The sequence below is a fragment of the Hakea prostrata genome, chromosome 1 (assembly GCF_041222555.1).
Source record: "Hakea prostrata isolate BN-2017 chromosome 1, UWA_Hpros_2, whole genome shotgun sequence".
Lineage (NCBI taxonomy): Eukaryota > Viridiplantae > Streptophyta > Magnoliopsida > Proteales > Proteaceae > Hakea > Hakea prostrata.
Window position 1 is genome coordinate 20,950,595 of NC_142600.1, and position 24,164 is coordinate 20,974,758.

The 24,164-nt window shown below is 38.6% G+C and overlaps 2 protein-coding genes across 2 annotated transcripts; both read right to left on the bottom strand.

Moving 5' to 3' along the window:
* Positions 1-396: 396 nt before the first annotated feature.
* Positions 397-14,234, bottom strand: LOC149028202 (phosphoinositide phospholipase C 2-like). Its single transcript, XM_089169210.1, has 9 exons — positions 13,662-14,234; positions 13,251-13,447; positions 9,058-9,193; positions 8,724-8,975; positions 8,395-8,618; positions 8,163-8,280; positions 6,093-6,245; positions 5,919-6,005; positions 397-928 (listed from the first exon to the last, which is right to left on the bottom strand). The coding sequence occupies exons 1-9, from the start codon at positions 13,974-13,976 to the stop codon at positions 635-637; spliced, it is 1,776 nt and encodes a 591-aa protein (XP_089025336.1). The 5' UTR covers positions 13,977-14,234; the 3' UTR covers positions 397-634.
* Positions 14,235-22,369: 8,135 nt separating this feature from the next.
* On the bottom strand, positions 22,370-23,749 carry LOC149028203 (pyridoxal 5'-phosphate synthase subunit PDX1.3-like). Its single transcript, XM_089169218.1, has one exon. The coding sequence runs from the start codon at positions 23,539-23,541 to the stop codon at positions 22,612-22,614; it is 930 nt and encodes a 309-aa protein (XP_089025344.1). The 5' UTR covers positions 23,542-23,749; the 3' UTR covers positions 22,370-22,611.
* Between the last annotated feature and the right edge of the window lie 415 nt (positions 23,750-24,164).

A 24,164-nucleotide genomic window follows, 5' to 3' on the forward strand; every position in this document is an offset into this window, starting at 1 on the left:
TTTCTACATTATTTCAAAATTTTTTTGCAGTGAACTGTGAATGGCGTTTGTTATGTCTATTTTGATATGCCTCTTTTTTTTATCTTTTCTGACAGAGAACCCCCTTTAAGCCCCTAGATTTATAGTTCAAGTCAAGGGTCAATTTTGGCTACATTAGTCCATTCTTGCAAACCCTAGAAATGTGCTTGTTTAGGAAGTATTCAGTCCTAGGACCTCGTGAGTGTATTCAATCCTAAGGGTGGTTACTCCAAATCTTTGGGTGTATGTTAGATGTAAAATTCATTAAAATCTTGGCAAACAAGGGCAATCAGGCAAGAGCTATGATTAAGTGAATCTGCTTTATCCACTAGCAAATAAATGCTAAAATGATACTGAAACAAAATACTTCAGAAGTTAAATTTGGTGCTATTCACTTAAACCGATAGACTTAACATTAATATTTAGAAAGCTCTTAAACCGATAAACTTTCTAATTTTCATTTCGTAAATCCAAGGTTTCTTGCATCGATTTCCAGACATCAAGATCTTATGTTACAAGGAGACCTCAACTTATATTACAAGAAGACTTGGTGTTATTTTACAAGAATGCACCGAGAACCAACCTAACACGACAGGAAGGGAAGGAGAGAAAGTCTTCACACGAATCCAAACCTCACAAGAAGCTTCACCGACTTGAACTTCTCACCCTTGCGGTCAGATAGTGGAACTGCACGGATCCCTGTCTTCAACTCTGAAATAGGCAAACATGTCTGTCCACCAAAGTCATCCTTTTCGTGCTTGTCATGCTCGTACACTTCAATTCGGAGCAAAGCCAGCTCCGGAACTGTCAGTGGGAAAGTAAATTCTTCGTTCCAAACAGGATTCCAGGTATCATCTATTACCTTGGTTTCCTCCATTTTAGAATCTGCAGGAACTCCAGCTATGCCGACCTGCCAAATATTGAGTTCAGTTAGTATGCAGGGTTTTCATTGACTTACGTTCAAACGCTACACAACCAATGATTTGTCGAAGAACAGTACATTGCACAATGAATTCCACAATTACTATAATGTCAATATTACATATTTTCATCCAAGCAAAAATGTAAATGCTTCCCATATTGTACAGTGGTATTATCAGTGGGGATAGCTTAGATAGAAGTTGATCCTGGCCTTCTGGATTCTTCAATATCGTGGCCAAAAGATTTGTCAATTCTAAAAATTTCTTGGCATTTCAACCTGATTCAATTGTCTGTGATTTGCTAAATACCGCCTTTCCAGTGGTTTTTAACCCCAATTGCTGAGATATGGTTAAGCTGAAATGGGTCACTTTTTCAAAGATTTTTCAATGTCCGTCTACTTGCTAGTGATTCCATTTAGGCTGGAGACTTAACAAATGTACTCAAGCAGGTTGGGGCCATCCGAAGAAATTTGGGTACTTCATAAATCGTGAAGCAGGCATATATGGAAACTCATCATTTAACCACCAACCCATGAGCATATTTATCAATTAACAAATCTATGAGTGAACAAAGTATAGCCTGAACAGAACCATACCCAAACAGCCCAAGAACTCGCCAAGAGTAACAAGCTCATTAGAATCAAGGTGTGTAAACAATCAGCAGGTATGGAAGATTACTGTTCGATTAATGTTACACAAATGGTCCAGGATTGTGGCCTCACCAGCACTCCCCATGAGTCTATCTCTGTCCTCCTCATATGAAAAGACACCTCTGCCCCATTGTTCTGAGGTGAGAGACGCATGAGAGTTCTGGTACAGACCACACTCCCACACAGAATAGTACTTACCCTATTACATATTAGAGGTTTTGAACCTCTGAATTATTTTTTATCATTCAATAAATATTTTGTTGGGGGTTGGGTGATAAAAAAAATTGCACTATTATCCCAGTTAAGTCTCCTAGTGCAAACCACCCAACAATGGATCCCAATACTGTCATTACATAATAGTACTCACCAATTGTACCAAGATCAGTAAGGGCTGTAAGTGGAGAACATACAAGCACATCCATGTATAGGATGCCCTAAGTCCAGTTACATTTCTACTTCTTATCCATTTTTTTTTTTTTTTTGGATTGATAAAAAACGCACTTCATTGCAAAGTCATTATGCAGCATACAATGTTTGATGCATCATAGCATAGAACTAAAGAAAATATCTACAAGGGAAACAATGTAAGGCTAAGATTAGAAGTAACTTAGCCCCAAATAACTCACAAGACAGTAAATTAAAACAAGGACGGGAATTAGTAACTTAGGAACTGAACTAAACCAGCCACCCAAAGTATGATCAGCCATCCAGCCTTGGTTTGAATGAAGCTTGCGTTTTGGTGAACTACTACTACATGAATCAAATGGTTGAAACAGGAGATATGAGGATGGTCGCCAAAACCGAAACGAGTTCTAGAACATAGAAAGCTTGTACTACAGAGCAAGCCAGCCAACGGATTAGCTCAATTTAATGAAGGTGCAGATGAGATGGACTGATGGAGTGGAAGGCTAACAAAGCCAACAGGGTTTGTGAGATGAAGGGAAGCAGGATCCAATCAACTAAGAATGTTAAACTCACAGACATGGTTAGAAAGGAGGAGGAGGAGCAGGCTTACAACAGTGGGTTGGGGATGATGTATCTTCAGTTTGATACTCTCAACAGCAACAGCAGTTTTGGAGCAGCTTCATCATATTTGAGACAAGAGAAGAAAGTTAAGGGATAAGCAGATTTAGCCCTCTCAGCAAGGCTTTTTCAGCCCTAGGTGTTCAGCAGTTTTAACAAGGTTCAACCCTTCTTATTACACAACCATGGATAAGACAATAGGAAACTCAGAGCAAAGCTTCAATATTAACATCTGAAATCTTGGGTGGGTTATGGTTGGGATTTTCTTCTCTACTACTAATCCTAACAATATAAAGTAAGTTTGCTGAGAATAGAACTGGTTCTCAATGCTAAAAATAGATACTAACTAATAGTAATTAGCATTCAATACAACAACAACAATAAGCCTTGTCCCAACTAAATGGGGTCGGCTACATGGATTCTTGCCCTCCAATCAATTCTGTTCGAGGCCATGCTAGATACAAGGCCTAAGCTATACATATCCTTTCTCACCACTTCTTCTAAGGTTATCTTAGGTCTAACCTCTAGCTCTTCTAGTTCCTTCAATATGGATTATATCACTTCTCCGAACAGGAGCATTTATAGGTCTCCGTTGAACGTTGCCGTGCCACCTCAAACGACTTTCTCTAAGCTTATCACTTATGGGAGCAACTCCCAGACCAACTCTAATATGATCGTTTCTTATCTTATCCGTCCTAGTTTTGCCATTCATCCATCTTAGCATCCTCATTTCTGCTACACTGAGTTTATCTATATGATTTCTTTTTAATAGCCCAACACTCTGCACCGTACATCATAGCTGGTCAAACAACGGTCCTATAAAATCTTCCTTTAAGCTTTAATGGAATACGCCGATCACATAAGACCCCGGACGCACCTCTCCACTTCATCCACCCTATTTTAATTATTTGGAAAACCTCATCCTCTAAATCACCTCTTTTACTTATGATTGAACCTAGGAACCTAAAACAATCACTATGAGGAATCTCTTTATCGTCAAGTATCACCACCTCATCATCTGCCCGATCATGACTAAAGTTACAAACTAGATATTCTATCTTAGATCTACTAAGTTTAAAGCCTTTTGATTCCAAAGCTACTCTCCATGATTCTAATTTGGTATTAATCCCCACTTGGGTCTCATCAATCAACACAATATCATCCGCAAAAAGCATACACCAGGGGACCTCATCTTGAATGTCTTTGGTTAATTCGTCCATTACCAGTGCAAATAGATATGGGCTTAAAGTTGACCCTTGATGTAGCCCAACTGTTATCGGGAATTCATTACTTTGTCCCCCCACTATTCTAACACTAGTCACCGAACCATCATACATATCCTTAACTCTATCTCCATATTTACTTGCAACATTTCTTTTCTCTAGTACTTGCCAAATTAACGCTCTAGGGACTCTATCATAAGCTTTTTCTAGGTCAATAAATACAATATGAAGGTCTTTCCTACATTCTCTATACCTTTCCATAAGTCTCCAAATTAAGTAAATATCCTCCGTTGTAGATCTTCCCGTCATAAACCCAAATTGGTTCTCCGTAACTGTAGTTAAGTGTCTCAAACGGGTTTCAATTATTCCCTCCCATAATTTCATCGTATGGCTCATCAATTTAATGCCTCTATAGTTATTACAACTTTGAATATCTCCTTTATTTTTGTAAATTGGAACCACAACACTTCTCCTCCAATCATCTGGCATTTTCCCTGTGCTAATAATCTTATTAAACAACTTAGTCAACCAAACTAGTCCATGGGTTCCTAAGCTCTTCCATACTTCAATTGGGATTTCATCAGGACCTTGTGTCTTGCCGAGTTTCATCCTCCTTAAAGCTTCTTTTACTTTGGACATCGAAATTCTACGTATATAGGTTCAGACACTAGTGCCTTGGTGAAAAGTGCAATCGTCCGAAACATAAGTGCTTGAATAATGCTCATTTAGTAAACTAGAGAAATAGGTTTCCCATCTTTTCTTAATATCCTCCTCACAAACTAATACTTTATCATCTCCATTTTTAATACATCTAACATGGTCAAGATCTCTACTCTTCCTATCCCTCATCTTAGCTATCTTATAAATAGATTTTTCCCCTTCCTTTGTGCCCAACTTATTGTATAACTCTTCATACTTCCTTTCCCTTGCTTTTCCCACAATTTTCTTAGCTTCATTTCTATCCAACCTATACCTTTGAAGATCCTCAACATCCTTAGTTCTTTGCCATGTCTTAAAACTAGCTTTTTTATTCTTAATGGCAAATTAAACCTCACTATCCCACCACCACGTCTCTCTATAAGAATGGATCTTTCCTTTTGATTCACCTAGAACATCTTTAGCCACCTTCTTAATACACAGCCATCTCATTTCACATTGCATTGGTATCCCCTTTAAAATCTCATTTTCCTTGTTTGACTACTTCATTAAGGAAGGATTTAGAGTACTCTCCTTTCAAATTCCACCATCTTATTCTGGGATAGTTTACCTTGGACCCTTTATGTGTTCTTGGGACTAAGCACATATCCAAGACCACAAGTCTATGTTGTGCAGTTAAGCTTTCCCCCGGTATCACCTTGCAATTAGCATTCAATAAAAAATAGAAATAAATAATATCCTAAATCCCCAACTCATAGGTTCGGTTCTTCTAAAAGCCTTCTCATGATCTGGTCTTGGGCATCCACAAAATTTTCTAATAGTATTCCACAAAGGCTGAAAAAGGGCTGTACATTGTTCACGTGAAAAGTGTTTTGACCTCTTTCTAACCCTTCTAGAAGACCTCCGGGTTTGGCATGACTGGGCCCAGTTCTGGTCCATCTGAAGCCAACTCATCAGGCTACAGAATTGGTTGACGAGGATCCCCAGGAGAAGGAACTACATCCAGCTAAATACTCAGTCTGCATCAAGCTAATTAATATACAATTACAAATAACCACTCTAGTCCACTATTCCCTTTCTGGCCCCTTAATCCTTATTATATTGAAGACTTTAAGACTGTCGATAAGTTGACTGTCTCCCAGACTGCCAGGTTTGTGGCTTGTTATACCCACATTGATCCACAAAACAATACCCGAATGTTATTTATTTGCGATATGAACTTGAGCAATATCTTGACACCATTACAACCCATCAGTAGCAGACAACAAAGCATTCAACTACCTTAATGTGGGGCCTTACCAATCTACCGAGAGATTAACAGAAAGTTATGCTGTCTATAATATCTAATTAAATAAAATGGAAAAATCCTGGAATAATCATAGAATTAATTAGACTGTACAGTTTGTTTTAAAGTTAATAGCCTTTACCCTTGTATAGAAGTCTGGAGGGGAGTACGCATCGAAATGTGTCTGACTGAAATCTGAACGCCATCCATCCCCCAGGTAGACTCTCACCTGTCCAGCAACATTAGAGATCCTCCAACCATAGGCTCTTCAACAAGTGAATTAATAGTACACTAAATCACAACACAATTAACTCACCTTCAAAGTTTTCTTAACTGCCAATGTTGCTTTAGGATTGAAAATGTCATTATGAGGGCCAACCCTAGTCAGAAAATCAGGCTTTTTAACATAGCCACACCCTCCATTGGATCTGAACATACCATGCATCAACCAGAGTGATTTTCCATATCCCTGTATCAGAGGAAATCTCATATATTGACCTTGACACATAATCATACAACAAACAATTCCCAGATACAGGCCTTGGCACATAATCATCACAGATAAAAATAAAACTTTGCAGCACGACTATTTTCAATGAAAGGAGAATCTCTTCTGTTGAAGCAGAATGACATGCAATTTTGTGTGTGTGTTAAAGAGAGAGAGTAGAACGTGGTTCAAAATTGGCATGTCGATGTAGACTGGTATAAACTACAGGCAACCATAGCTAACTAGAACTGCATGTGGTTGAAGGATTAACATTTTAAGTGGCATTCATAAAAATAAAAAATAAAAAAACATTTTAAGTGGTTCAACAATTGATCAAAGCATCAACAATGACAACTAATCATATTATGTAGACAAGAGGGGTACCAGCAAGAGTTACCAAATCACTTTTCACATGTGGAAACAGAAAATGAGTGGCCTGTACCCTTCCGGAGGTGGGCCACCAAATACCTTTTTCTACTTTAGGAGACTCAAAAAATGTTCTGTCCAGTTCAAGATCTCAGATAAATTATCCAAGGCCAGCCTTGAGTTGCAGTTTTGTATCAATGCATAGAAAAATAAAAAACCCCTAAAAGATTCTTTCTTTCCAGGTAAAACCTGTAGATGGGAAATTTTTTAGTAAAATGTAATTTAAGAAAGAATAGCCAAAATATAAATAGATTTTCGTTTTATATATAAAAATAGATTTTCGTTTTATATCCGGGTGAGGCTGTGTTGCATGGAAACAGAAGAAACAACGGCAGCATAGCCTTTATCACAAATAAATAGGGTCAGTCACATGGATCCTTACTCTACAATCAGCTCTATTCAAGGTCATACAGACTCACTTCATTTTTTTACAGATTTATATATTTTTTTGACCCCCTACCTCAGTTCTTTGCCATGTCTTAAAACTAGTTTTCTTAGAATGGCTGCCTGAACCTCATCATTACACCACCAAGCTACCTAGGGGAGTGATGATTTCCTTTTGCTTCACCTAGGACCTCTTCAGAAACAATATTAATACAAGTTATCATCTCATTCCACATCATATTAGTATCTCCCTAAAATTCTTGGTTTCCTTTTTTGACAACTTTATCAGTAAATAAATACAAGGGGAGTCCTTTAAGCTCCATCACCTTAAATGAGGGCAAATAGGCTCCCTTATCTTATGATTCTGCATATTAAGGCAAATATCCATGGCTACCTATCTAACTGTTCAGGCTCTACCCAAATACACATCCTTAATATAATGCCCATTTTTGTAAGTAACTAAATTCCTATCTCACTTCAAAGTTAAGATGGAAAATCATAAGACACAACGAAATCTAGAGATCATTCCTCTCTCCTAAATCATAACCTCCACATATGCCTCCATAGCCTCTACGATCTCTTCCCACATGTCCGTCGTAAAAGTACCATTTCCTTTATTTCAACAATGAACACAGTTGGCCAATCAGAAAGAAAAGAGAGTAAGCTTCTACATGAAAGTACACCAAAAAAAAAAAAAGAAAAGGAAAATACCAAATATTTATAACTCTAAAATGTCAAAGTTCCTAATATAACCTTGAAGGAAGCAAAGTGGATTTTTCAGTGCCATCAAATCCCACAATCATAAAATATTTTACATCATACCGTCCTAATTACAGTCTGAACAAATCAGAAGCCAGAAGAAACAACTTTTTAACAGATAACTTAGAAATTTTAACTTACATCAACTAAAAACACCAACTGCAAATGTGCACACAAAAAACCAGATTTCAACTATATTTCCAATGAAATGAAGCATAACTATCCATACTTGGTTGAAATGAAGACAGTTGGCATTGAACTTGAACAAAATGGGAAAAAAACAATGACAAAGCATAGATTTCAATTTGGATACTAGGATTTAATCCTAACCTGCATATTAAATGCAACCATTTGAGCTCCATGCATCCATCCTATCATTGGCTTGTAATTTGAGGAGGTAACACGTGTACCTTTCGGGTATATCCTCAGAATATTTTCCTGGGTGAACCTATAAATATAGATGCCTAGCATTATGATCAAACAAGTTGGAGAAACATAAAATTGCAGAAAAGAACAAAAGCTTTTGGCAAGTAAGATAACACACAAGTAGGATAAGAATTACCTTACAATCTTAGTCCCATGAGATAGAGTAGCTTTTTCAAGTGCTTGTTCATTCAAACTAAGACGCCTAACTTTATCAGGGTCCACTTTCAGTGCCAATTCCAAGTCCCCTTTAGGTTTCCCAGCAGGAATAGTAATTAGATGCTTATATTGAGGTGCTCCAAACTGGCGTGGATAACGGGAACTGTCATCCATATCTTCGTCATCTTGAGGATCATCGTCGCTCTGCAATCAAGGAGTGCAAATTTTGAAAAATGCAGGCCATAAAAGTCAGCAGTTATTATGCAAAATAAAGAAAAAATGATGAAAGATATGTTTACAGTGCCACACCTTGTCATCATCAGATTCAGCTTCAGCCATCTGGTCTGACTGCTTCTTTCCCTCTGAGTTTTCTTCATCTGGTGAATCTTTCACATCTTGTAGGTTAATTTCTTTGTCCTGGTCACTCTTGGGCTCAAGGTACTTTTTTGGTGGTTTGGTTGAAAGAATAATCCGACGTTTTAGTGCTTCAGGTGAGGGTAATCCCACCAAACAATCTGACTCAGGGTAGAACAGCATTTCACCAAATGTTTCGGTGACCATCTAGACAATAAATAAATTTGAGGTCAAGAGAAAGCTGTTCACAAGGATTTACTTAGAATGACACAGAAAAATGAAACCTCACCTCAGCTACTTTAGCCTGAAGATCTGGAGTAAGGTGGTCTTCAAGTGTAATAATGACAGGGTATTGTGATGTAGAAAAGGCATGCTCTTTAATGGACCTCAGGCATTGAATGAGTGACACAGGAGTAGTCAGGGTCCTGCAGTTAAGAAGTACCAGACTGCTCAACAGAACAGAGTCGAACAAAAGCAACCCACTGAAAATTCTGTATATTCAGTCAGCACAAAAAGCCAATGCTTCATACATCCAATGGAATTGTTCTCAACACTCTTTACAAGCTTTCTTTTTCTTTCAGAGATAGTGCCAAAAGTGTTCAGGAAGAAGCTGAGTTGACAGCTAAGTCCAACTTTAAATAGTGCTTGATTAATATCTAGCTAAGACAAGCCTGCTTCATGAATAGGACCTCAGATCACCAACCTTCACCACAAGGCAGTCTGGAGGCTACATACAGTTAATCTCCTGAAGTTCTGATCATTCATATGATGATTATGTTGCTTTTTATTATGAAAATACAAAAATGCAGCAACATGTTGAATAATATACAGTCTACATGATGAGATTTTGGCCAAGGCCATGATGAAGAGAGGAGAAGGAGCTAGGACAAGTTAGCCTACCAGCTGGACCAATAACAAGGGCTCGAGCCAAACAATTTATGGAAGGTCTCACCACCTTAATTCGTGAGGTTTGGGATGAGTCTCATCATCCAAGGCTGGAAGAAGAAGCAATCAAGAAGATCATCAACTTGATTGGTCAAGACAATCAAGGGAATCTATTACATTCCAAATGGAGACTGATTCAATCATTACCATTTGTGTCCTTTTTGTTTGCGTTCCTTGTCTAGGAAAAGGGTTCTACCATCTGTACAATTAGTTTCCTTTTTTCTTATGTTTCCTTGTCTAGGAAAGAGAAGTACCATTTTCTTTTCTGTGTTTCCTCTTTTAAGTTTCCCATTTAGCACTTACTTTTTGTGTTAAGATCCATCCTAATATAAGATAAGGCTGATAAGCAAATCCATGTAAGGAGACAGGAAATTTTCTGCATGTGAGGCTTTATTTCCTCTTTGGTTCTTTTTAAGGACTATTCTAACTTATCAAGACTGTTCTTTGGGCATTTGATTGACTGATTACCCAAACACTGAGAATGAGTGCGGCGTCCTACAATTGATATCAAGGTTCTTGTCAACTAGATTGAAGGCTACGGGTCGCAGTCTTTACCAAGGTTCTAGCTATACTATTGACAACAGGTCAAAATTCTTTTTGCAGCAAAAAATCTCCTTAGAAACAAACCCTTCTGCTCGGATTCACATCACTACATAAAACAAGCCACCTGTGTGATTCAAAGTTGGACACATTGCAAAGATCAGGTATATGTCTAGAAAAACTTCTTCAAAAATAAGTGCTTGGGTTTCTAGAGCATGATCAAGATCATCTCTTTAATCCCAAAGATTAAATGGAGATAGAGGACAATTAGTTATGAGCTTGAATGACAATACATAATCCTTCTGGAAGCATTTCATACTTATAGCATAGGGTTATGTTTGACAGGGGGAATCTCCTTACTAAGGGGCTTTCACTTTTGTAGAACGGGGCTGATGAGTTTCTTATTACAAATGCTCTCAATGATTATAAGCCAAGAGGGGATTCCTGTAGTTATATGAAATAGAAGGGTAAAAATAATGTCAATCGGGACATCCTCCAGTGTATGATAGGGAGGAGAAGAGTTTGTGCCAACAGAAGGGGAAACTTGCAGCTATGTTGAAAATCTAAAGCTAAGTTTTAGAAGAACTGAAGGTGACTTCACAAGATTATCCATTGTCCCCCTTCTTCAGGTTAGTCATAGAGGCTCTAAACAAATTGATGAGAAGCCACCCTTTGATGGCTTTTAAGGCACCAATATCAAGAATTGTTGTCTCACATTCATTCTGTGGATGATAAAAACCAACTCCCACCAAAGTTCCAGGCAATTCAATCCATATCTAGAAGATATCAAAAGGAAACCTGATTATAATCCTTTAAGGGTTATTTATTTATTTAAATTTTTTTTTTTTGGGGGGGGGGGTTTCCCTGGTACCCATTTTTATGATGCTACAAGAAAAAGGAAAACGGATCCTAAGTTATGTTCGGTGGTATGGCTCTCAACACAAAGCATATACATGTTTTGCCCCTACTAATGAGCAGATCTTTTGAAGTCATCCAGTGGATGATGAAACCTCTTTCCCATGGCTACGGTGATCCCTTTATCTTTATCCACCAGCAGCCCTAATCTCCAATTTTTACCAGTGTCTGCCCCAGCTTATCGTCCACCACAACTGGCGCTGCCCTCTTCACCTCGTTGGATATTTTCCATGAAAACCACACCAGCCCCCCTCCTCCAGCCACCTTACCTGCTCGTTCCTCTTCATCTTCCCCTACCCAACCATCTCCTCTCCCCCCCCCCCATCCTGACGTCCAATTAATGACTATTTCTTCCCTAGAAACAACCAAATACCAAATTCATCTCACGGTCACTAATACTCCTGCAAGGACCCACACAGTCAGCTTCCCATCTAAACATCTTAATGTTTAATGTCTTCTCATTCTTGATGATGGGTCCTAGGACCACTTCATATACCATTGCAATTCCCCACTTAGTAGCTTAAGCTTTTGGGGCGGATGGTTCAACAGTCACCAAACTATGGGCCATCACACTGTCAGCTAAGAAATTTGAGTTGTGATTTGGGTTGGTGCATAAAGTGGTTTCATGATCAAAGTTGGGATCCCAAGTGCTGATCTACAAGCCAAGAGACACCGACGAGAGGTTCTCCTTGCCCTGCCATGTATGAGAGGATTTCACACTTTCTTTAGAGAAATATAACAATAGTAACGCATAATGAGCTTGATCATCAAGAGAACCAGAGTCAGGGGGGGGGGGACAGCATGGAAACAATAGTACCCCATCCAAAAGGGGACAAGAAAATTTTGATCAGAGCAATACCAGCCAATATACCTATTCATGTTCTTACTCTCTTGATTGGGATTTTTAAAGGGAATCAACGTTTCCATCTATGGATGAGTTTTGGACTGCCATGGAAAACAAGGGGGACTTATAGAATGATATCACTCATACTAAACTATCCTTTTGTGAAAAGGATGATCACATTGCGTACAAAGCGCAGAAATATGGAGAATTGGCATGTAAACGAAGTATGGAAGATTTGAGGAGTTGCATATTACTAACTTATAGAGAAGCACCACAGAAACTAACAATGCCTTGAAACAAGTCAGTAATTAGAGGTAGGAGATCGTGGCAAAATGCAATGTGGAAGAACAAATCATGTCTTGATATTCCTCTGGGTGACATTTTTCCTCAAATCTTGGAATAACCCAAAACAAAGAAGCTCCTGTTGCTTATTTTGTTCAGGAAGATGCACTAAACGGGGTTCCCTTTGCTTTGTCTTAATCTCAATCATTGGGAGATTAAATCAGATGGTTCAGGTGCTTCAAATCTGGAAGGCAGAATCCTTAGCCGGAAAGGAGACTTTGAGACTGTCCAATAGTTTTCTCAGCCAAGTTAATGTTCAGTGCCTTCTAATGCACGGGTTTCCTATAAGGATCCATAAAACTTTTTCCACCGAAATCCAGATTCCCTTTGGACATCAGTTAAAGATAGTATTCTACCATAAAACGGTTTGTCTTCTGTCAAGCAAATGCATGTTTAGGACAGCATCTGAAACAATATTCATTGACATCAAGAAGCAATCATGCTGAAGCCACTTTGTGGGTGGTCATGATAGAAAAGGAGACGAAAGTTTCTTGGGCTTCCATATTATGTTACATATTCGCTGACCTACCTTTAGGAATATTGAGCAGGGGTGGAGTCTTTTGGGGGGAAATTGGCAGTAATTTTTGTTTAAGGATAATAAAAATCTCTACTTTGCAACAGAAATGACAAATCTTTCCTTTCCAAAAGTCAACGTTTCAATTTATTTTTATTTCCACTCAGAATGTCGAAGATACGGAGAAAAGCATAAACAAAACCGCACATTCACCAAATAAAAGTGACAAAAAAACAAAAAAATATAAACTTATGAGGAAACAATACCAGAACCAAACATTCACCAGAAAAAAATATATATATCAGAACCACACAAAGGAACAAATTGAGAAGAGAACTATTGTTATTTCTAAATTTGGATTCTCTTTGATGTAATTCAATACCTTCCATGAAGAACATGCACATCGTCTTTTGAAGAATTTGGCCATATATCCAGTTCAATAACTCGTACACCTCTCTTAAGTGCGTTTGCGATTGGGACGACGCTGCAATCACTACTAAGTTGGTTCCCAGTCAGATAAGAATTGTGGCCTGTATATATGAAATAGTGGGACAACGGAAGAGTCATATCATGATGAACCTGAAAACACAGATGTTCGTTAGGAATAAAACAACAATGTACAGAACCTGAAAACACAGAAGTTCGTTAAGAATAAAACAACAATGTACTCCACAGCAGAGGCAGTAGGACAAAATCTCTCAGTATTTACCAACACACATCAAAACATTCAGATCATCAGAGAAGTTGAAAGAGTCACATGGAAGAAAAAGATAATAAAAAACAAAAGCAGTACCTCATTTTTAAGGGGGGCATTGAGATCATCAGAGAAGATAAAATAAAAGAAATCTTCTAGAGTGAGCGTATGCCTGGCGAATTTAGTGATGTGGTGTCGTTGTTGAACAACTTGCTGAATGATACGTTCCGCATCTGCGATGGTCGCATCGGTCTCGCCCTGAACCTCAACCAAGAAACGATGAAGAAGCTCGGCTGTAACATAATTACCCCGTTCGGAGTAAGTATTGAAGGTTTCTATCACATCCGCCGGAGGCTCAGACTCGCCGATCTTGAACTTCCTTGTAAAACCGAATAACGTTTTATAGGTCCCCATCTCCTATACTGATCTCTGTATCCCTCTTCTCCTTCGATTCTCCTGTTACATATACGAAAATTCAAGAACAATCAGATGCAAACAAACCAGCTCAGCTCTCTTCTTCTCTGCATTCCATTAATAGTAGGAGCCATTTTGATCCGAAATCAGCTTTTCAGGTTTCGTTACCCCACTGTCGACATATCTGTTTCATCTATTAATTCCTTGCTCCTTTCTTTTCTATTGTTCTGGGGCCGCTTCCTCTCTGTTTCAGAGTCTGATCAACTTATCATTTTATAGTTTTACGGTTCAATTCAATAAAAAAATGACGTAAAGAAGCACTAAGTACGAAAGGATCTCAATCGTCAGATTGGATTAGGTGTAAACCGGCAAGTTTGGCACCGTGGGATTCGTCCATCATTTAACAAACTAGATTTCAAAATAGCGCGTACGCGTGTGCACTGCGCCATTGCGTGTGTTAATCGCGGAATGGTGGATTTTCTCTTTCTATTTTTTTTTTGGTACAAATAGTCTTTATGAAGCCGGGGATGGATTGTCTCTTTCGTTACAACGTAAAACGTTTTACCAGAGAAAAAAAAGAAAAACAAGTCTTTTTCGTTATCCGCTTGGAGCAGGGAATAGCCGACGTGCCCTTGTGCGAAATTGTGAAATTGCTTGGGCGTTGTTATCCGCTTCGAGCAAGGAATACCTGACGTGTTCTATGTCAAATTTATTGAAAACCGCACAATTAATATGCAGCACCTGCAACAAATGGTCGAGATCCCGAGATTTCGATGTCGATCGTCTATTTTTAAAATATGTATTTTCATAAAATAAACTGTCGATATCAAAATCTCGGATTTCGACCATCCCACAGTGCTGCACAAGTCTTCTCGCAAAATTGCAAATCCTCATACCACTTGTTTAGAAAGAAATTAATTTTAGTCTTTAATTCAAAGAGCAATGGTCCCCACTAGACTACAAAGCAACCGACTATTCTAGATAGACCACAATCTTTGGTCAACTATAAAAGTATAATTTAAGTAAAATATATAAAATTAAATAATAATTTTTATGTTGAGAGTGAGATTTGAGAGTGTCCATATCATATGCCTGGAGATCTAGTTACAATTGTCTTTACCGACATCTCTGAACATTCAATTTGCAAATTGTGGTGCAAGCGTGCGACAGTTTTTTCATTCATTACAACTGAAAACCGTTCCTCTTTATATAGGTTGATTGATTTGTGGCACATATGGAAAGTTCATACCTCATAATTGATGTTGGTGTAGGGACTTCAACTACTATACAGGTCATTAAGCATATAAGGAGAGAATGGTTGGATGTCCTTTTTAAAGATAGCACTGGGGTACCACACCACAGGCCTTCACTTAAGACAAATACACTGGCAGCTACCGGATCAGCCCTACATTAAACTGAATGTTGATGGCTCCTCCTTCAAAGAACAAGACCTATTTGGTTTTGTTGGAATAGCTAGAGATGATTATGGTTAGTTTCTCTTTGCTTTTGGTCAAGGTTGTGGAGATCAGGATTCTTTCACTATAGAAGCATTGTCTGTCAAAAGAGGGCTACAGTGGAGTATTAGAGTTAATATCTCACATATCCAAATCGCCAGGGATAATCAAGCCTTAATCACATTACTTCAAGGTAAGTCACTTAGCACCAACCCCTTTGAAACTCTATCACATTCTAAATGATATCCACAGGTTGGTTGCATCTACTTCAGTTCAGTTCCAACATGTATTTAGAGAATAGTGTGACTTGCATGCTGCGCAGCATGTGCAGCGCACGGTCGAGATCGAAATCTCGACCGTCTGTATCGACAGGGAGACGGACGATCGAGATCGAAATTTCGGTCGAGATTTCGATCTCGACCATGCACTTCACCGTGCTGCGCATTTAATGTGCAGCACTGAAGCACGACCCGAGAATCAAATTTTGTAACAGATACCCTAGCTAAGGAGGCTGCATTAACTGAAGATGATGTCTTGCACTTTTCTCCCAATTTTGTATTGTATTTTTTTACTGCTAGACCTTTAGGTTGTAATATTCTTCGCAGATTTTCTCTCTATTAATCCAATATGCTTTCATAAAAATAAAAATAAAAGATTTGAATCCATCCCAAGAACATTTGACCATTCATGAATAATTGAATATTGAGGAAGGGGACACGATCGACTATTACAAAATGAGTGGGGTTACGATATGAAAAGTTGGGAGAGGGTATGGTAAAGTACAAAATGTAATTTAAGCAAAATGCATAAAAACTAATTAGTAATTATTAATTTCTCTTTTTTATTCTTTACTATTTGAGCCAAACTAGGATTTTGCTTAGGTGGTGCATCGGATCTGGTGTTGCGTGTGATATCCATCATTGGATGCATACCATGTGAATTTTATTAAATCGTGACTACTTAAAAACCATGTGCACATATAATCGACTCAAGTGAAAAAGAAAATTGGGTTTTCTTTAAAATAAATCGAACCATGTTTTAAGCAACTAGAATTTGATAGAAGAAAAACCATTATTGAGAAAAAGAAGTTGTTACATCCAAATTGGTAAATCAGTCCAACCGGGTGGAGCTGTGCGGGCTGACCGGAGTCAAACAAAGGAGGGCCAGTGGCCCAACCCACCTTGGTCAGAAAAGGAAACTAGGAGAATCCAACATGGGATCTGTATGAGCGTTCCATGTCATCCATCCATTCATCGAATAAGAATATTTTCAAGCCATGGAGAGTTGATGCAAAAGTGAAGACACATACATACAAGAAAAAGAAAACACAATGGGCCAAACCCATCAAAGGTCTCTAAGGATATGACCCAAATCAAATGAGCTAGGGCTATTCTAATGGGGTTAAAGTCAATCCACATGTTATGACCTCAATGGGCTAAACCTAAGCCCAAGTTTAAGTCTTTGGAATTTTCATCAAAGTAAATAAAATAACCTATAGTTTGAAAATAAAGAACTTCTATCAAAATGGGTTTTCCTTTATCAAGAGTTTGATAGTAGTTGAGTTATTAATAGCTAGGTGTTAGCTAATAGTTGGATGGTGCAATTAATGTTTATGACTCTTTAGAATGGCTAGATTGTATAAGAGGGTGAAACTGTGAAACACATACTCATCATTTGAAATCAAAGTTATTATGTTAGCTTTTCTTCTCTATGGAGAAGCGGCCTTGTGTTTGATCAAGGTACGTTGGTGTTCGATCCAATCGATCCACCTTGTGGTATAAAGATCATGTGTTATTTTGTTGTCCTTATTGTTCTCTCATTTCTGTCATAATATCATTCCCTCATTCCTCCATCTAGCAATAAACCCATCTGGTTCTTAATATTCTATTTCGATTACTACCTTACCTTGAAGTACAAATCTGTCATTTTTTTTTAAGATGTTATCCTAGAGTTATCATTGTAAGAGCATTCTAGATTTCGGCGAACTCAATAAGGCAACAATCTCATATGCACATCAACATTATAAACATAGCTTCAATAATAATGAAAAGATAGATATATAATAGTATAGATGCATCTAATAACTAACCATGCAAGTCTCAAATAAAGTAGACATGCTTTAAAAGATAACACCAGCCCTACTTTGGGTAGGTTTTGCCATTATGATTCCTCAAGGACTAGCTACCTCTATTGGGATCTCGAGCAAAGGGGTACAGTCCTCGTTAATCAACCATGGCCAAGGTTTAGGTCCACACTCTCTTATCACATCCATTGTCATGAGTATTGGCGCTTGTCAAGGATTTTAACCCAATGCAATGTCCTATGATAACACACTACATATGGTCCAGATACCTCCATTATAGCACCAACCAACTCGGTTCAGTATCATTCTTCACCTAGGAATGAAAATCCTCATATATTGATTACCTCTGTTGGACTACATTCCTTAATCCTATGGTCATCCATATATTGTTGAGGCGGATGCTTTCATGTCCTCTCACAACTCCCAAGCCGCTTATTTGACACCCATTAGTCCAATCTTAACATATGCAACCCTATCATTGGATGGTCAACAGTGGATCACTGAGTCTCCGCACGGACTAGCTACCATTGAAGGATAAAATAGAATTACATCAATATTATTATAGGTCATTCGGCTTCAAACCTTTACCTATAGCCTCCAAAAAAAATTATACGTTCACAAAGTTGAAAAACCAATCAAAACTTTAAACTACTAATTGTTAGGACTTTAACTTGCACAAAGAGCCTTCCAAACTTACTCCATAAGACTTCCAATTCAAATTCTAATATATATTGCTTCTTTGTAAAAAATAGGCCGAATGTATTGGACTCCTTCACCAACTAGGAATTCAACATAAACAAGGACCCTCCAGTAACTCGCAAATTATTGACTCAAATAAGAAAATAGATCTAAGGTCCAGTTAACAAATTGGACTTCATGGACCTAGGCCTAGACACCATGATAATGGAAAAATACCAACATACCCCTATACTTGGACAGATTTACTAGGGTTGCTGGTAGGGCCATAGGGTGCAAGTAAACCCCTTGGCCCTCATTTTATTGTCTTAAATTTAATTTACATCACCTTCTCTTTCTTCATCCGACCGCAAAAGCTATTACTGTGAGCCTCCCATGCAACTCCCTAGAAATGAAGCTCTACTTCTTCGTTTGCAAGAGGCAACAGATATCAATAACAAAACCTTAGGGCGGGCGCGCAAACCGGCGAACCCGGGGAAAACGACAGCGGCCCCCAAAGGGGCGGGGGAAGGGGTGAACCGAGATTCAAAAAAGCTAACATGCCACACAAAATCACACGTCAAATAGTTTTTGGAAGAATCACTTATCTTCCACAACCAAACATCTAATTTTTATTAACCAAATCTAGTTTGAAATCTCCGGACTCTGTAACCAAGCCCTAATTTTTTTTTTTTACTTCATCCATTCTATTTTGAATCTTAAGCAACATCATCTTTTATCATTCTTTTTTAGTTATTTATGATTAATTCGAGATACCTATAATACACATAGTTTTGCACAATCTCCTTTTCATGGTGTCCTACCACCTAAAGGGCAGATATTCAATCGCCATTATGCCAAGTTTAAAACATACTTTTATGAGTAATCATTCATTAAAAATGCGTTTCACAAAGAAAAAAATAAAAAAAGTCTCTCTACTCAAATAATGTACATTTTTTTTGAGCAAATTGTTCCAGCACCCCCAGAACCGAAAGAAATTTATCCAGAACTAAAGCCTTTAAATAGTGACATGTTGACATCCACTTCACCTTTAATAAGTAATTCCGTTATGTGTGCAGGCTTATCTGATGGACTGGAAGGAGAAAGGGTGGAGCCTGGGAGTGCTATGGGAAGGAAAAATTCAAGAAATCATTAAAGGAACAAAACTCAAAGGACGGAAGATCAACTACAAGCAATTTGGAAAGCAACACAGTCAGCAAATCTGAAACAAATCCAAATACAACAACTTTGGTGTGATAAATACATGATGGAATGAATGTTATAGGGGAAAATAGATCCAAATTTATCCCCCTCTTTATTCCCTATGTTTGGCAAAAATTTTACCTATAACCACCAAACTAAAAACATGTAATTTAAGTAGAACTTAGTAAAATTATGGCTTCTCAGCTTAACTAGACAATACATAGGACTATTTTATGTGGAAACTATGGACCATGATGGATGTAACTGCAACAACCTTACCTAATGGTAGTTTTTCTTTTCGCACAAAAAAAAAGTATTTCCATTAGAAATGTTTGAGGTATATATATTTTTGAAGACCATTATACCCTTCTGTACAATAAGATGCTTTAAAGACCTCATCTACTTTTCTACACTAGTCTTATACTCTTATTCTTAGTTACTCTTCATGATTTTTGTCTCAGCCCTTACTCTATCTTGTTTGGAGTAGGAACTCCTTTATTAAAGCTCGAAGCACACTCAGCAGCGACCACCAGGGTGGTAGCTCTAACCTGGCCTCTCATCTGTGGTCCACAACCCAGAAAAGAAAAATCAGAAACAACTAAATGAGAACTACAATCCATCAAGAAAAGAAAAACAAAAGAATACCCATCAAGATTAAGAGATTAAGTCATCCTATCAGCTGTAATAGAATATAACGATTAGTCTCCAAGGTTTGTTTATCAATTTTTGTGCAGCCAAGGACTCAGAAAATGCCCTTGACAGAGGATTTCTTTGTGGTGACAAGGAAGAAGGAGCAACGAGAGGACTATTTGCAAAGCGCAAATTGTGATTTCTCAATAATTGATATTCTCCAACTACTGCATCTGTCCTTGTGGTTGAGGAATGAGAGAATGAATGATGAAACCCACAACAGGAAGCCATCCATTCCTGCTAACGCACAAAGTAAAACCCAGATTAGTAACCAAGTGAACAGCCAACAAACCAAATCACCAATATCAGATTTCTTTTGCTCTATGACTTCGATTCCACATACAAAACTCACTTTCCTTCTCTTTTCTTTTATCTCTGTTCTCTTTCAATTTGGCTTTTCGCTACTGAATAGATTGTAGTTGAATACTGTACTTAGATCTCAATAGGGTTTCCATGTCAGGTGATGACCTTTTAAATATGAAAATTACCCATTATTTAACATCTATCTATGTGCACAGTAGAGGATTTTTTTTTCATTTGTTCTACGAATTCTTAGAGAATATCCAAAGAATAAGAAAGCTCAAGCCCAAAGAGCACAACTTCTCCTGAAGCCAATGCGGGTGCACTTCAACCATATCCCGTTGCAACTTGAACTCACAGGCTCTTACCCACCTTCTCACAATAGCCATTCCGCATTCACCGGCAGCAGCTTAAGCACACCTCAACTAATCCTAAAATGGTAACCTTAACTCTAAACCTCATACTGAGGTGATAGTCTTACCAACTGAGCTAATCCCTTGGAATCAAATAATACCTACTTACCATGCTCCAACCATGAATCCGGGTCTTCTACCCAGTATAACCCTTCCTGATGCCCCCTCTACCACCGAGCAATCGTGCTCAATTTTGCAGTTCTGATTTCTAAAACCTCTGCTTGCTTGGTTCTGCGACAAAAGCGATCTGCACTGGCAGCATCAAACCCAAAAGGGCCAGGCGACAACCATAATCTCCATCTAATCCACAAACAAACTAGCAGTTTGGGTGGATTGGTTTTTGCCTATAGCCTATCCTCTCATTTGTATATAGATCAGTAGATTATGTACAGCCCCAAGGGAGATGTAGCCATACAGAAGAAGATCAGATACTTTAATACCCGGTATTTCACAAACAACAAAATCCAGAGTCATCATCTTCATGTGTGATATGGCAGATGCTGAGCACATCCCCGATAAGCAAGCCTAGAAGAAGAAAGCTGCTATGTATAAACAAGTCAGCATCAACTCTATAAAGAAATGCAAAACTCAAACCATCCACCAATGTAAATGGAAAATCTTCCCAAGATCCTAAAATTAGGCTTTTTAATGAAAAGAGAAAATGGATTATGAAGAGTTACTTTTTCAGTTTCAATAAATCAGTTCCTCTAACAGATCTTCAAAAAACATTTTCAGCTATCACCCACTAATCATACCATACAAAAGAGGGCCTGGAGAATATCAAAACGCTGACCCAGAAAAGGCAAAAACAGAATTAGACCAACAACATTCCAAGTGACTCGAATAATTTAGGCATAGAGAATTCGATGGATAAGTCTACCAAACACAATGACCAGCTCCTAGGTAGAAAGCACAAATGCAATGCATCCAGAGAACCACCATAGCTCAGGGTCTGTAGTTTTCAATTTGAGCAAGCCCCATGGCCTCCCTGCTCTGCATTTTCAGAAACATGCAATGGCCAAAATAGAGAACAGATTGCCTCACTGGCATTTGGGTGATTATTTTTGCTATATGGATTCCATATTACTCATTACAATGAAAAGTAATTTCAAAATCACAACCTCAAAGGTATAAAAACTTCAGGTGATGGTGGAGTTTCTATTCTATACCCGAGGATATATATTGTCAGTAATCACCCATCCTGCTCAGTTCCAGAAGAAGGCTCTCTTGTAACAACACATCAACCAATCCACTCATGGTCAATCTCATAGATTGTTCTTAGTGGATGCTACAACATACTCCCCATGAAAGCAATATGCTATGGCTGCCCAGTGATCTGTTTCATCCTTCAGTCAACTACAGTTTGTGTTAGAGAAAACTAACGGAAAAGCTATATGGTTCACATACTGATTTTTCAGTGAGTCCTAATGGTTTTGGACACTGCAATATAAAAATTCATAGGGTAAATAGATCCTTTCATTAAGGAAAACCTCACCACACACCATTAAGCCAATCCATTCTACCACATCCATACGCCAAGATATATTTCTTTTTTCTCTACAGTTGAATCATGCATTTATGCTAAACAGGACAGGAAATAAACTTCTGATCAACAAAAATTCTTCAGTAACAAAGAAGAAATCAATCATATAGTCTAACTAAAGCATGCGAAAAGGGCAAAAAACAATAGCAAATCCCCACCAAGAGTTCCCGAAAGTAGCAGGACAGCAGACGAATAAAAAGAGATCCATCGATGATCAACACGTCCATTGTTTAGTAGACCAACTACACCAAACCCTCTTATCCTCCTCCATCATCTACTCCGACCGTGCGGCGAACCTCTCAACCTTCTCATCCTTGAGATTCAATCCAACCATGGCCTCACCCAACCCACAGCTCACCTCGGCAAGAATTTCAGGATCAGTGTAATGGGCCACAGCCTGAACAATCGCTCGAGCTCGACGGGCAGGGTCACCACTCTTGAATACACCAGAGCCAACAAAGACACCGTCGCAACCCAATTGCATCATCAGAGCAGCATCGGCGGGCGTAGCCACCCCACCTGCAGCGAAATGGACCACAGGGAGTCGACCCAACTGCTTAGTCTGCATGACAAGATCATAGGGAGCAGAAATATTTTTGGCGAAGGCAAAGACCTCGTCGTCATCCATGTTACGCAGGACCCTGATGGCGCCCATCACCGACCTCACATGTCTCACTGCTTCAATAATATTGCCTGTACCAGCCTCTCCCTTAGTGCGAATCATGGCAGCGCCTTCACGAATCCTACGAAGAGCTTCGCCAAGGTTGCGACAACCGCAGACAAAGGGAACCCTGAAGTTATGCTTGTTGATGTGATTATCTTCGTCGGCAACGGTGAGCACCTCGCTCTCATCAGCATAATCGACGCCAATGGCTTCAAGGATCTGGGCTTCAACGAAATGCCCAATTCGAGCCTTGGCCATGACGGGGATGGTAACAGCCTGCTTGATCTCCTTGATGAGACCAGGATCGCTCATCCGAGCGACGCCACCTTGGGCTCGAATATCAGCAGGAACGCGCTCCAAGGCCATAACCGCACAAGCCCCGGCCTCTTCGGCGATGCGGGCTTGCTCTACGTTCACCACGTCCATGATTACACCGCCTCGGAGCATCTGTGCAAGGCCGACCTTAACAGAGTAAGGCGATTTCTTGGCTTCTGTCATGGCTCCGTTGCCGTACACTGTTACCACAGCGGTTCCGGCCATATCCGAGGACTTTATGAGGAAGGAAAGAGCCTCACAGACGGGGGAATATGATAAGTACTCAGAAACCCTAACTAATTGATAGAGACAGAGACAGAGTCAGAGAAAAGAGAGAGAGAATAACGCTTGCGAGATTCGATAACGATAATGGGGAAAGATAAATATGAAGAGATTTGAATGCTTCAGCTGAAAAAGCCTGTAAAGATCTGTCTTTTTTTTTTTTTTTTCTTCTTTTGTAAATCAAGATCTTATCTCCAGCCTTTTAAATCTATTTTTAGCTTGTGACTCAGTGTGAGTGAGTGGGAGAGCAAATAAATAAATAAATAATATATAAAATCAACCGAAAAAATTTGTGAGAGAATTTGGTTTGAAAGAGAATTCTTCTACACTCAAATTTGTGAGTAAGAGATGTATATCAATATTATTTGAATTACAATCAAATTCTACAACTTGTTGATATTTTAACTATAACTCAAACTCTTATTGATAGTTGGAGATAAGATCAATCGAGGATAGAGTTAGTTATGGTCGATTTGAATTTGAATTTAAATGCTTATCCTTTAAGAGAATCATTTAAATACATTTCCATTGATTTGAGAGAGATTAGGCAATATTCTCTAACTTAT

Bases quoted from the DNA above. Each gene is read 5' to 3' on its own strand.
- LOC149028203 (XM_089169218.1), bottom strand. From the start codon at position 23,541: ATGGCCGGAACCGCTGTGGTAACAGTGTACGGCAACGGAGCCATGACA.
- LOC149028202 (XM_089169210.1), bottom strand. From the start codon at position 13,976: ATGGGGACCTATAAAACGTTATTCGGTTTTACAAGGAAGTTCAAGATC. The intron at 13,448-13,661 runs GTACTGCTTTTG...CTGTGTTTTCAG, and splicing joins ATGCCCCCCTTAAAAATGAG to GTTCATCATGATATGACTCT. The intron at 8,281-8,394 runs GTAATTCTTATC...CTATATTTATAG, and splicing joins CATGGGACTAAGATTGTAAG to GTTCACCCAGGAAAATATTC.